The sequence below is a fragment of the Setaria italica genome, chromosome III, assembly GCF_000263155.2.
Source record: "Setaria italica strain Yugu1 chromosome III, Setaria_italica_v2.0, whole genome shotgun sequence".
NCBI lineage: Eukaryota > Viridiplantae > Streptophyta > Magnoliopsida > Poales > Poaceae > Setaria > Setaria italica.
Genome location: NC_028452.1, coordinates 40119974 through 40134057, shown reverse-complemented (window position 1 = coordinate 40134057; position 14084 = coordinate 40119974). Strand labels below are relative to the sequence as shown.

Below are 14084 nucleotides of genomic sequence, written 5' to 3'. Positions count from 1 at the left end.
CTCTAGCAAGACGTGCCAACTCCTATACGCACACGAAGATCATATCAGACGAACCATCACAACATAATATACATGCTATTCCCTTTGCCTCACGATATTTGGTCTAGCTTCAAGCCGACCGCTCTTTCTCGATCCTGTGATTCGGAATCCCTTTGTGGGTTAACTCTTAACCGTACGTAGCATGGCCATGCATTTTCGGATCCGATCACTCGAGGGGCCTAGAGATATCACTCTCAATCAGAGAGGGGCAAATCCCATCTTGATTGACCATGTCTCATAGCATGCTTCTTGACAAACCCGAAAGCTACCTTTATAACTACCCTGTTACAACGTAGCGTTTGATAGCCCCTAAGTAGGTCGATCCACATCTAGAATACATGCGACAATCTCAGGTCTAAGGACAAAGCGTATATGTTGTTTAAAGAGAGAACTACTTCTCGTGTTGGGTCAGTCCTAGCACATGTCTCCACATGTGTCCACATTATTAGTTCAACATCTCCATGTCCATGACTTGTGAAACATAGTCATCAACTAATACATGTGCTAGTCTAATATTCATGTGTGTCCTCACATGAACTCCGACTAGGGACAACTTTAGAATAACCATACAAGTAAAGAGTTTCACATACAATTCACATAATTGCAAATCAATTCAAGTAGCCTTTAATGGATATTCAATGAACACAATATACAAATCATGGATACAAATGGAATATCATCATCTCTCTGATTGCCTCTAGGGCATACCTCCAACAGCTATATTGTGAAAAAGCTCCAAGCAAACCGTCACTGCATCGTCCATGATGTTTGCCGAGTTTGTAACATGCTATGAGGCCACGGGGCAGGAAAAATGGTTAAAGAAGTTTGTACCCGGGTTGAGAGTGGTAGACAGCATTCAAAGACCACTTAAGATGTACTGCGATAATGAACCAGTAGTATTCTATGCTCACAACAATAAGTCAAGTAGTGCTGCCAAACACATTGACATCAAGTTTTATGTTGTGAAAGAGAAAATCCAGGATCATACCATAAGTTTAGAGCATATAAGAACAAAAGAAATGCTCACGGATCCACTTACAAAAAGCTTACCACCCAATGTGTTTAGAGAACACTTAGCCGGCATAGGTTTACGGGAAAGCCTATGATTCCTGTATACTAAGGGCCTAGAATAAGAATCTGTTTCAAAACAGAAAGGTGTGTTGTAGCTGTTGAATATGATAGTATGTAGCTGGCTATTATGATGAGACATGCTCTATACACTGATCTGTGATGAAATGGGTGCCAAGTTAAGTTTAAGACTAAGTTTAAGCATGAGGTGAGATCAAGGGGGAGAATATTAGTTTGATCTCCACCGGATTTGGCCCAATGGCCAAGTCTGACCCTGATCCGCGTCCTGATCAGCTGCGCACAACCAACTCATGGTTGGTGGGCCCCCGTCGCGCAGCGCATATAAAGAAAGGTGGGGCTGGGGGCACGAACGCCCAAGTTCGACGCCGTGCCTACCAGACCCACCAACAAACCTAGTACCCAATCTACTTTGCGCTGACGCGGGAAGCTCCGCCGACTCCTCGCGTTGCCACCGTCGCCCTCGTCATCAGCACCACCGTCACCGCCATGGCGAGCTCGTCGACGAAGCCCGATGGTTGTGACCTACTCACTCTCTCTCTTTCTTTCCCCTCTAGGATGTTTTCTCTGTTGTAGATCTAAGACAATATTTTATCCTAAAGATGAAACAGGTTACCCGCTAGATGTGCATCTAGAGTTCCTGTAAATCTATCACCCTGTACAAACACTTTGGAGTTTGGAGGATGTAAGAAAAGTTTGACTTTGTACATTGAAATTACGCACGTAGGAACACAATGCAAGAGTGTATATATGGACCTCGGCACCTCCGAAATTTTAAACGAAAAAAGAAAGAAATTGAAGTTACATGAAAACGCCCGTCAAAAGGATGATCACGCTGGCTAGCTAGCGTCTATACATTCTTTTAAAAAACTTTCCATTGCCGTCCCTGTTGACCAAGTCAACACATTGTTATCCTTCTTTCTGTTCAAGTTTATTCTTATTTTCCCATCACATGGAGCACCGTTCCATTCCATGGAGCAGTCGTTACTCTAGTTGTGCGAGAGATTAAAGTTGGTCGATGGAGCACCGTACCATAGCATTCTCCTATAACCACTCTATCTTGACTCTTGAGGTTAACCACGGCTTACCGGAATCGCTAGACAAGAAAGGAAAAGTCGCTGTTTGTCATTAATGTGTCTTCCTCTCTCTCGCTCGAACAAAAACCTCACGTCTCAGTGTCATCGGCGAACGCGCGCGCTAGGCTGCTGACAACGCCATCTTGTGCTCGCTGGTGCGCCCGTGACACGCTGGGGCTGGGTGGCCTCCTCGGCGAGGGACAGGCTTTGAAGTACAAGGGCTTTAGTGATGGCGACCATCTTTTTCTGGGCGGGCAGATAGCGCAGCGGGCAGCGCCTGCTGCCGCCCGTCTGCACACTGCAGGCTGCAGCCTCGTCGGGCCTTTCGGGCTTCACGAGCCGCACAAATCAAAACGCGCCTTTTACAGATCAACGCTGGTCATGAATCAGCCTCGTTTAGTTCACCCCAACTCCCAACTTTAGCACTATGCAAAAAGAAGATTCCCCATCACATCAAACTTGCGGTACATACATGAAGTACTAAATGTAGACGAAATTAAAAACTAATTTCACAGTTTTGTTGTACTTTGCGAGACGAATCTTTTGAGCCTAATTAGTCAATGTTTGGATAATAATTCACAAATACAAACGAAACGCTACATTGTGCTACAGTGCTGTAACAGTAATTTGGCACCTCCAAACTTTGGCAACTAAACAAGACCCAGTTTTACTACTATCCGTAGAAGAAGCGCACGATGTCGAGAGGATCATGAATGTGAGTTGTGTGCACTTTTTATAACATTTTCTCTCAGTAAAAAATGCATGCAGATGAGTCATAAGTACTGTGGTTCGAGAAATAACCCTCCTTGAAATAAAGCTGCTTACAGCAGAACGCACACCAAAATTCACACGAACTCTGCCGCATGCCCGCATCCGATTTGATTTCGTTCCTCTGGGGGACGGAAAAGGGGGCGTGTAACCTCATACATGCAGGTGTGGGTGGCGCGTCTCCCGAGACGATGCGTGATTTGGAACCCATTCACCAGCGACAGCGAGCGACCTAGCCAGCCAGCCAGCCAGAGACACGAGGGTGCCGTTCGGGGCGGCGGTGCCTGGGCGCTTGGGCCCACAGTCAGAGGGCGCAAAAATTTTTCCCTGCTTTTTATGGGCGTACTAGCACCCGGTCCACACGCGCGGGTGCTCCCCCTGCCGCGGGCAGCGCGTGGCCCACCTGGCCGCTGGTCGTCCCGGCGGCCCACACGACAGCGCCTGGCTAGCCGGGCCCACCGTCCTCGCCCGGAAAGGCAAGAGGGCCTTCCTCCGCCCCCGCCGAGAGCGCGAGACGGGAGCGGGGAGGGGAGAGCGAGCGGGGAGGGGCGGTCGGGACTCGCACGCTACGGTATGACGGTAACCCACCGGGCGGACGCGAGCGATCCGGACCCGGAGGCTTTCCGGACGGCGAGGTGGGGGCCCGGCCGGGACGCGTGGCGCGCCCGCGGGTAGAGGCCCGGCCGCCGTGCCCTGCCACGTGGGACGACCGGCCTGCTGCTGCTGCTGGTGGTGGTTTCGGGTGGCTGTCCGTTCGCTAGCGCCTGTTGTTGACTTGGCGGCGAGGCACCGGAGTGAAGAAGCCAGTGTGCACTGTGTTTACGCTTGGTGGTACATTCAGTTGCACTGATCGCTGTCTAATCCGACCTGGGGAACCATGCTGACCACACGCATGTAGGAGCGGAGATGCCTGGAGGGCCGGCCCGTCAGGGAGATCGGCGCGTTCGCAATTGGGCTTTTGACTGGTCTGCTTGGAGCGGGCCAGGCCACCGTCGGGGCAGTGATGGGCCGGGAGGCGCTCTGCTAATCACGATTGTATGCCTATAGGACGTGCCACCTTTCTCAACCGCCTGAAATTCCGCTCTATTCAGTCGACGAGTGAGTGTGGCTCATTCGATCTTCAGGCCTCAATGGTTGGTAGATGCCTTTCTTTCCCTGTAGACGCAGCAGGCTAGTAGCAAGCGACTGTTCTGCTCATCTTATCTGCACTATGTAACCCTATGCTCCGCCGCATAGACCGCTAGACGGCCTCCTCCGTCCTGGGCGTCTCACCTCAGTACCTCTGTCCTTCCTCACACTATACTATCCTGTCTTTGTTGCACCGATTTCCTTCTGCTTACCTCGACGTCGGTACTGTCCAATCTCCACTGAACGCACATCACCACCTACGGCCAGCGGCCCACTTCTGCTGCCCCGTCAATCTCTCAATACCCGGCCGGAGGGAGGAGAATGGCACTACTGGACTTTGGGTCCAAAGGAAGACTCTCCTAATAAAAAAAAAAAGACTCGATTAGGCTGCATGTACAAACGATTCATTTTTCACTCTCATCCATGTGTAGCTGATTAGGCTGCATGTACAAACGATTCATTTTTCACTCTCATCCATGTGTAGCTTTTGGGGAAAAAATTTCGGTGCAACCGTTGTTGCCCCAGTGACACATGTATGTAATCAGGTAGCCTTGAGAATCGTTGCCACTTTACGTTGAAGATCATTCCCATGTGGTCATCGAGGTGGGTGCTCACTCTATGGCATCAAAGCACTTCTCAACTAGAAATCAAACGGTTTCAATCTGAAAACAACTTAATGTACTAGGCGCTGACCTCTGACAAAGCAAAACCCAAATATGAGAAACTCAAATTGCTAACCAAGCACCGAATCAACCACCCTTCTAATCAACTCGAGCTCCAAATGAAACCGTAGCAAGTAGAGCAACAACATGGATGTCACCATGGTGATGGGCTCGGAGCTTCTCAGGGCGTCTGAGGTAGAGCTCCATCTCGCGTCCATCACCATCCTCAATTCGACCTCAAGCTGAGCACCGCTCCTCGCGTTGGAGCAGTGGATGGGAAGCTCCTCGGGTCGCTGGCCACCGGAGGCAAAGCAAAGCGGCAAATACGGTGCGGTCTAGATCCGGGAGAGGCACTATGAGCGAGCCGAGCGTAGCCTTTATCCGAAAGCGTAAGAGTTAGGGCCACACGATCGTCGGATCACGTGGATGGACACGTGTCGCAATTTCAGGATGGGGCTGCACCGAGCGTAGTTTTGCACCGCAGCCCGTGCAGCATCAATTTTTTTTTCCTGTAGGTATAGGAGATGTACGGAGCTGATCGGGTCGACCACACATATAAATAAACAAGTATCAAATCTCTGTTTGATTTGCAAATCAAGCCAGAAGGTGGAGTCAACTGGTTGCTTGATGAGGGATCAGCACAGCCTTAATTTTGCCTACGCTCAACGTGGCCGATTGTTAGGTCTAAAGAAGATCATCTCGACGCGGCTCGCAAGCAGCTCACGTGTCGCGTCCTTTGAGGCCAGGCCAGGCCACGCACGCGCCGCTCTCGATGAAACGGAAAGCCCACCCAACTGTTTCCAGTTGACTGCTGCCCCCGCCCGCCCGCCCGTCCAACCTGTCCCAATCCGGTAACGGGTAGCCCCCGCACCAGCCGACGCACCCCCGACGCGACGACCTTCACTGACAGTCCGGTCCCACCGGTTTCCGATCCCACCTGTCAGGGTAGAGACGCCGCGGGCCCCGGCCGGCAGCGGTCGCCGTCGCCACGTGCTCCGCCCCCGAGGCCGAGAGAGCCCCCACCCAGCTAATAATTTACGCTAGGGCCACCCCGTCGCGCACCACCAGCAGGCGGCAGCGGTTACCTTTGCTACGCGCACAGCGGAGACGATTCGATTCGTTACGCTTGCAACACATACACCTGGGGAGGAGGAGCGGATGGCGGCGGCGGAGGGGAGGATGCCGGAGGGGGAGGGGAAGAGGAAGGAGGCGGAGAAGATGGACGCGCGGAAGGACGGGGTGGCGCGGGAGGTCATCCGGATGGAGCGGGAGGCCGTCATCCCCATCCTCAAGCCCAAGCTCTTCATGCGCCTCGCCTACCTCATCGGTTGCCGCCGCTTCTCCCGATTCCTCTTTACTTTCTGCTGCGGTTCGCTAGCTGTAGCTTAGTTCACTATATATATACTGCCTGTGCTTGGGTTGGGTTTCGACCATCAGTGGCCAGTTTGATGGTTCCTGGGACGCTTCAAGGGGAGAGTTTCCTCTGCCTGACCGTCGGCATGAGTGGTACCCATGCTTCTTAACCGACAGTTGCGAGGGATCGTGAAATCCGATGCTCTCGCAGTTGTAGTCTAGCGTCGCCGTTACGGTGCTCCATGCAAGATTTCTGCTGCAAAACTGCAAAAGGGATTAGTGGAAATAATGTTTGTATCAAGAACGGTACCCCATTTCATTAATTATTTGTGTTTCAAGTTTGAACTTGTTGAATAGTGTCCCTATCGTGATGCTCCTATGCAATTTTTTTGCATTCACGGAAGCCTTATGCTCGCTCTCTTGTGCTGCAAAATGGATTAGATGGAAACAAATGTTTTGTATTCACAATTGCCTCCGTCTCATTCATCATTTTTGTTTTGAATTCCTGTGCAGAGCATGAGGTTGATCGTAATGAGTTCCTGAAGCTGTGCAAGAAGGTCGAGTACACCATTCGGGCCTGGTACCTCCTCCAGTTCGAAGATCTCATGGCAAGCCTTCTGATTGTCTAGATCTTTTCGTTAGTCTTGAGTTCTGTGATTGATTGCGCAAGGTCTCCATTTGGTCCCGTATGTGTAATTGTCTGTTCTTGATTACTGCAGCAACTGTACTCCCTGTTTGATCCTGTTTCTGGTGAGAAGAGGCTGGAGCAGCAGAATCTGACGCCGGACGAAATCGAAACCCTTGAGTTCAATTTCATGACATATCTTTTCCAGGTTGTACTTGTACATGTTCTTCTATTTACTATTCATGCTGCAAACTAAAGTTCATGTTCAGCACTGTATACTATGCAACTGTAACTAATCTAGGCTAAGGGCAGACAAGATTTATGTTGGAGCAGCCTGCTTCTATTTAGTACCGTGCGCTGATTTCACACCATTGAGCTATGCCTTTGTGTCCTAGTCTCCTAGAATACATGGTTTATGTTTCAAGGCCTAAGTTCTTGTAGGAAATTAGTTGCTTGGCACACTGTGAACTCGTCTCTGATGCAGGAAAACCTGCATCTGATATTGCAGGTTTTCTTTCTAAAAGAAATCGTCTTCATAAATGCAAATGGCTGGACGATGGTATTCAAATTTTCTGCTTAGGAATAGCGTGGGACTGACATCAAACCAGAATCTAAATTATTCTTTGAACTAGTTAAATTTGAAGTATGAGCTACATGGCAACCACTGGATGGTGTGACCGATGTTCCTTTTCTTTTCATTGCCCTGGCAGGGAAGCCCTTTTTATGCTTCTTTAATTCTTAGTTAGCCGACCAAACTCCATATAAATGTATTAAACTTTCATCACTCCTGTTTAACCCAACATTCAATATTACCCAAATGTGGCACCAATGAGTTCAGTTGGATTGAATCAGCTTTGCAGTTCTCCTCAAACGATGATGCTAATGAAACTGATAAAACTACTTTTCATCCTTTGAATGTAGATAAGAATTCCTGTTTTTGGCGTGACTATGAGATGTTCAACTAATATTTAGTTGTGCAAAAAACCAGTTTTGCTCCATCATTCCTAACTAAACATTTTGTGCTCTGTTCAAGCAGGTGATGGAAAAAAGCAACTTCAAGTTGTTATCTGATGAAGAGTATGATATTGCGCAATCTGGAAAATATCTATTGAATCTTCCAATCAAAGTTGACGAATCTAAGGTTTGAAATTTAAACATTTTAAAGTAAACACACAGAAGTAGTCTGTTCTATTTCACCTATTTGCTTACCTTGAAATGTAGCTAGACAAGAAGTTGTTGACAAAATATTTTAAAGAGCATCCACATGAAAATCTACCAGAATTTGCGGACAAGGTATTATCTGTTCTTAAAGCTTTTCTTGTCATCCTGGTGGCTTTTATATTTCTGTGCTGATGATTAAGAGCTCACAATAGCTTCTGGATGTTTTCATCAACCTCAGTCTGTTTTCCTCATGGCTTCCTAACTCACAAAGTCACATTTGCCCATTGCCCACATCTTGCAGTATATTATTTTTCGCCGGGGCGTTGGAATTGATCGAACAACTGACTACTTTTTCATGGAGAAAGTAGATGTAATGATATCCCGAGCTTGGAGGTCATTGCTCAGGTTTACTAGGTACATGCACTCTGTTGCTTCAACCTTTTGGTTTTCAACGCAGTCTACTCAAATGTACCAAAATATTGTTTGGCATTATATTGATGAGATCTTATTTTTATTTCAGGATTGATAGATTGTTTTCTAAGAAACAGCATTTGCAACCAAAGAAAGACACCAAGAAGACTGATGAAATTAATGAAGACGAGGAAGAACCAGAATTATTTGTTGAGAGAATTCGATTAGAAAAAATTGAACTAAGGTTTCTCAGTGTTCTCATTCAAATTTGGTATACTACCAAACTTATCCTCTTACATGCCTCTACCCTTTTGGTGACAGTATGAAAAATCTGATGAGTAAGATGACAATTCAAGAACCTACATTTGATAGGATGATTGTGGTGTACAGGTAACTTGAATGTTCTGATCGCTCAACTTTCAAATTCATGACGGACTGTGGTGTTTTTATTGTTGATGCAGCTATATTAGATGTGCTGATTGTTTATGTACAGGAGGGCTGGCACGAAGACTAAGCCTGATCGAGGAATATTTGTAAAGCACTTCAAGAATATTCCAATGGCTGACATGGAAATTGTTCTTGTACGATAAAATCACTAGAATTTAGATTCATGTATAAGAGTTTCATCATCATTTCATTTGCATCCGTACTTGTTGTCAATGATCTGAATTAGAAGTTATTTTGTAGCCGGAGAAGAAAAACCCGACGCTTACACCTATGGATTGGGTCAAGTTTCTCATTTCTGCTGTTATCGGTTTGGTATGTTTCTAATGGTTTGGTTATCCCAACTTGCAGCTACAGTAATTCTTTTACTATATCAAAAATAGCTTACTACATGCAGGTTACCCTAGTTGGTTCTCTTGAAATGCCAAAGGCTGATGTATGGGTTGTCATAGCAATCTTGTCTGGTGTGATTGGGTACTGTGCTAAGATCTACTTCACGTAAGTGCTTAGTTGACAGCCCTTTTTTTTCCTTCTTACCGTGAGTGCCATGGTTAATGTTGTTTCTTTGTTGTTGTAAAGTCATTCCAATAATTGGTTGACTCACTGCAGTGCAATAAACTGTAAATTCCTATTAGTAGAGTAATCTTGCTTCTTTTCTTCATAATGCACTGATTCTAGTATATTTGACTAAACGCTTGCTAGATATTTTGTTCACAATATGTAGTCAATTTTATTGCTGGTATATGACGGATTTGTTTCTTGATTATTTGCAGATTTCAACAAAATATGACAATTTATCAGAATTTGATTACAAAATCAATGTATGACAAACAGCTTGATAGTGGGAAAGGAACTCTTCTCCACTTATGTGATGACGTGATACAGCAAGAAGTATGAAACAGTTGAAAACAATACTTTAAACCAGAAGCTTGTACCTATAACTTGTCTTTACTGATATCCCATCGTACTTGATGTAGGTTAAAGAGGTCATAATTTGTTACTACATTTTAATGGAGCAGGGAAAAGCAACAGTACAAGTAAGCATAGCTAACTGGCGTTACAGTCTACATTCTTTTTTTCTTTGCATTGCTTTGAACATATTGAGCATTTGTGACCTCAGGATGTCTTGTTCTTTTGGGAACCCTCCTTCATAGATTCACCCATCACATATCTCAATTCTTCTTTTACCCTTTGCTTGTTTGAAGTTGTACTCACTGGTGCTCTGAGTTGCATTGTTCAGGTTTGTTGTCCTTTTGTTAGAGCGCAGTGCATCCTATCAGATGGTAAACATATACCTAGAGTTTTTTTTATCAATGGTTAAAATGTTCCAACCTTATTGTGTGATCCTTGTGTTCTATTCTTGGTTGTGGCATACTGCATTGAATGCTTGGTTAAAAATTAAAAGCAATTACATTTAGGCGAAATTGATCTGTACAGAATGGTTGCGATAAGAAATTTTCGTGTGGTTGTAGTTGTTGGGAGGGCTTGATTGACACACCAAAATTAAAAAAATGGCTCCATTTGGATGTCGTTTGCTCAAATACATTACACATGTCTAATCATGGTTACAAGATGTGTTCCAGCAAATGCCATGCAAGTAGAGTGTACAACAGCTACGTTTTGCCTTCTTTTTTGGTTCATCTTAGTACAAATTACTGTTGATTTAGGGAGCTTACATTTTTCTTTTCAATTTTTTGTTCCTACCAGGATCTTGATTTACGGTGTGAAGAGCTAATCAAAGACGAGTTCGGTGCAGAGTGCAATTTTGATGTTCATGATGCTATCCAGAAGTTAGAGAAGCTTAGCATTGTTCATCGGGTAAATCTCAGTCGATTTTTCTAATGTTAAAGTATATATTACTAACCATTTCCACACCTTAAGTCACCAATGGCCATAGTTTGCAAACTGCATCACCTTCTGTTTCTAGGTTGGCACTTATTTTTGGGTTGGTTTCCTGCAAAGCTGGTTAAATCTAGCCATGTTTGCATGCCAAACATGCATGGTTGCACCTTTCGATTCAAATTTGAAGTTCATATCTGATTTTCAGTTGGTTGAAGCAAGTTGATTGCTATCATTTATCAGATGATTTTGACTGTTTTTATTTAAATCTAGCATATTTAAACTATTTGGATTTGAAGGAGCTTCAGATCCAAGTTGGATTAAGGATGAAATGGAGAATATCTTGGTTAAATGCATTAAGGATGAAACAAAGAATATTTGGTAAAGGAGGATGAGATCAAACATAGGTGGCAAGAGTATTTTGACAAATTGTTCAATGGTGAGATTGCGAACACAACCTTGCAGTTGGATGACTCTTTTGATGACACCAACATGCACTTTGTGCGGAAGATCCAAGAATCTAAGGTAAGAGAGGCGTTGAAAAGGATGAAAAGTGCTAAGGCGATGGGCTCGGATGGTATTCCAATTAAGGTGTGGAGATGCCTCGGGGATATAGCTATAGTATGGCTAATCAAATTGTTCAACCATATTTTTCGGTCGAACAAGATGCTGGAAGAGTGGAGAAGTATACTGGTACCAATATACAAGAATAAGGGAGATATTCAAAGTTGTACTAATTACCGAGGAATTAAGTTGATGAGCCTTACTATGAAGCTTATTATGAAGCTATGGGAGAGAGTTATCGAGCATCGTTTGAGAAGGATAACACGGGTCTATGAACCAATTTGGTTTTATGCCTGGAAGGTCAACCATGGAAGCTATTTTCTTAATAAGATAAGTTATGGAGCGGTACAGGGAGAAGAAGGATCTACACATGGTTTTTATTGACTTGGAGAAGGCGTATGGTAAAATACCAAGGAATATTACGTGGTGGGCTTTGGATAAACATAAGTCCCAACGAAGTACGTTGGACTTATCAAGGAGAGGTACAACAATGTTGTAACTAGAGTCTGAACAAGTGATGGCGACACAGATGACTTTTTGATTAGAATATGACTGCATCAAGGGTCTGCTTTGAGCCCTTATCTATTTGTCTTGGTGATGGATGAGGTAACAAGGGACATTCAGGGGATATCCCTTAGTGTATGCTCTTCGCGGATGATGTAGTGCTAGCTGATGAAAGTCGAGTAGGAGTAAATAGGAAATTGGAGTTGTGGCGGGAGACCCTAAAGTCAAAAGGGTTTAGTCCCAGCAGAACTAAAACTGAATATATGAGATGTGACTTCGGCACTACTACACATGAGGAGGGAGATATCAGTTTGGAAAGCCATGTAATGCTTAGGAAGGATACATTTTGATATTTGGGATCAATGCTACAATGAATGCTACAACGAGATGGGATATTGATGAGGATGTTAGTCATAGAATCAAAGCGGAGTGGATGAAGTGGCACCAAGCATCAGGAATGTTATTAGGAATTTTATATGACAAGAGGGTACCATTGAAGTTAAATGGCAAGTTTCATAGGACGGCGATTGACCTGTAATGCTGTATGGTGCAGAATATTGGCCTACAAAAAGACGACATGTCCAGCAGATAAGTGTTGCGGAAATGCATATGTTGCGTTGGATTGCGGTCATACGAGAAGGGATTGAGTCCGGAATAAGGATATACGTGATAGGTTAGGGTAGTACCGATTGAGGAAAAAGCTTATCCAACACCAGCTGAGATGGTTTGGACATGTCCAACGAAGGTTTCCGGAGGCACCGATGCGTAGTGGAATCCTGATGCATGATAGTAATATGAAGAGAGAAAGAGGAAGATCAAAATTAATATGAGAAGAGGCAATAATAGGAGATTTGAAGGGATGGAATTTAACAAAAAAAAAAAATTTAGCCCTGAATAGGAGTGCGTGAAAAACTATTCATGTGCCCGTACTCTGATTTGTGGCTCTTATTGGGTATTCGTGGCTCTTATTAGGTTTCAATTCTAGCCTATCTCAATTTGTTTGGGATGTACCCGTACTCTGATTTGTGGCTCTTATTGGGTATTCGTGGCTCTTATTGGGTTTCAATTCTAGCCTACCTCAATTTGTTTGGGACTGAAAGGCTATGTTGTTGTTGTTGTTGGATTTGAAGGAGCTGACCGAGAGCAATGTGTTGCTTATTTCTTTGGTTAAATAAACATGGTTAGAACTAGAAGGAGCAATATGTGGTCTCAAGCTTAATTTTTCGCAGCTCTCGGCACTCCAGTTTTCCTTTGGGCAGACAACTGTGTCAACCGCATGATTTTTTGCATCCATAACTGAATAGCAAATGGATAGATACAGTCGGTGTTCAAAATGACTTTCTTGGTGTGCCGAAAAGAGAAACGGTTGACAATATGCACCAGTAAGGTTTTCCTTTTTTTTTCCCCTCGCAGGACTCGATCGGAAGGATCCTCTGCGTTCCCCTGAAGCGCGCGAATGAGATCATTGGCACGACGACGGAAGAGCTGGTGATGCGAGCGCAGAGTCCTACTTCTTGAGTTCCACACGGCGGTGGACTACACTTCTTTATGTCCGTGTAAAGCACACACATCTCATCCTGCAATTTGTTCGCTTGTACATGTCTACCGCACCGGGTCATAGTTAGGCACTGTTTTTTTCCTTCTTACGGGAAGAGTGTTACAAGACTAGAGTGCGTGTTTTAAATTGGTCTGTTAAAGTTGAAGAATGGAACATGTTGTGTGTACATAACACAATCATATGTAATAAGAAAAAACAGTACAGAATCTTCATGTCTCCCTACTCAGTGGCGTACAATACTACTCTCCGGCGGCGTTCCCCGTCCAGAGGCGACGACGTCTAACCGGTGCAACGTTGCGGTGCGGCGACCGTAGCCCAGGACGTGCCTCGACGAGGGCGCCGCCGAGCGTACTCAGGAGCAGCAGGCAAACCGTGGCGAGGATCGTGCGCGAAACCATGCCTCTGCCTCCCTGGATCCACCGATGGATGCTAGCTTTCTGCGTTGTTCTGCAGGAGTTGCAGCCTGTTGCTGCTCGTTTTATAGCGTGTGGGCCGGGGGCGGGCGTGCGCTTGGTGTCCGACGACTCGCCGTACGTCGCCGCCGCGAATCTCCGAATCCGGACATGCCATTACCTCGTCAAGCCCCCCTGCGAGGATTTTGTTTTCCTGTAGCACTGTCGGACTCACGGGCTAGGGAGTCCGATACACTCCGATGGCATCGGCAACTGAGGCCTTTAGCTTGAAATGGTATGTTTTGTTTCTCAATGCTGTTTGCGTGATTTCTTGATTATTTTTAGAAGGAACCACCAATTTATTGATTGTTTTTTCCATAAGCTTGTGGAGAAATAATTGCTTTATATTGTCTGCTCATGCATGTTTAGCGCTGCTGATGCCGCTGCCAGGTCTGGCGCTGCCAATGCCAAGTC

The 14084-nt window shown here is 45.4% G+C and overlaps 1 protein-coding gene across 1 annotated transcript; it reads left to right on the top strand.

The window, feature by feature from the left end:
- Window positions 1-5837: 5837 nt before the first annotated feature.
- Window positions 5838-13436, top strand: LOC101758068. Its single transcript, XM_004962604.2, has 15 exons — window positions 5838-6086; window positions 6626-6720; window positions 6832-6945; window positions 7774-7878; window positions 7959-8030; window positions 8200-8312; window positions 8419-8553; window positions 8631-8699; window positions 8803-8890; window positions 8997-9068; window positions 9151-9251; window positions 9527-9644; window positions 9731-9790; window positions 10461-10571; window positions 13074-13436. Exons 1-15 carry the CDS (start codon window positions 5918-5920, stop codon window positions 13176-13178), a joined length of 1527 nt encoding a protein of 508 aa, XP_004962661.1. The 5' UTR covers window positions 5838-5917; the 3' UTR covers window positions 13179-13436.
- The last annotated feature ends 648 nt before the right edge of the window (window positions 13437-14084 follow it).

Coding starts and splice junctions, on each gene's coding strand:
- LOC101758068 (XM_004962604.2), top strand. CDS start 5,918: ATGGCGGCGGCGGAGGGGAGGATGCCGGAGGGGGAGGGGAAGAGGAAG. Junction 8,891..8,996: donor CTGACATGGAAATTGTTCTT/GTACGATAAAAT, acceptor GTTATTTTGTAG/CCGGAGAAGAAAAACCCGAC. Junction 9,069..9,150: donor TTTCTGCTGTTATCGGTTTG/GTATGTTTCTAA, acceptor TACTACATGCAG/GTTACCCTAGTTGGTTCTCT.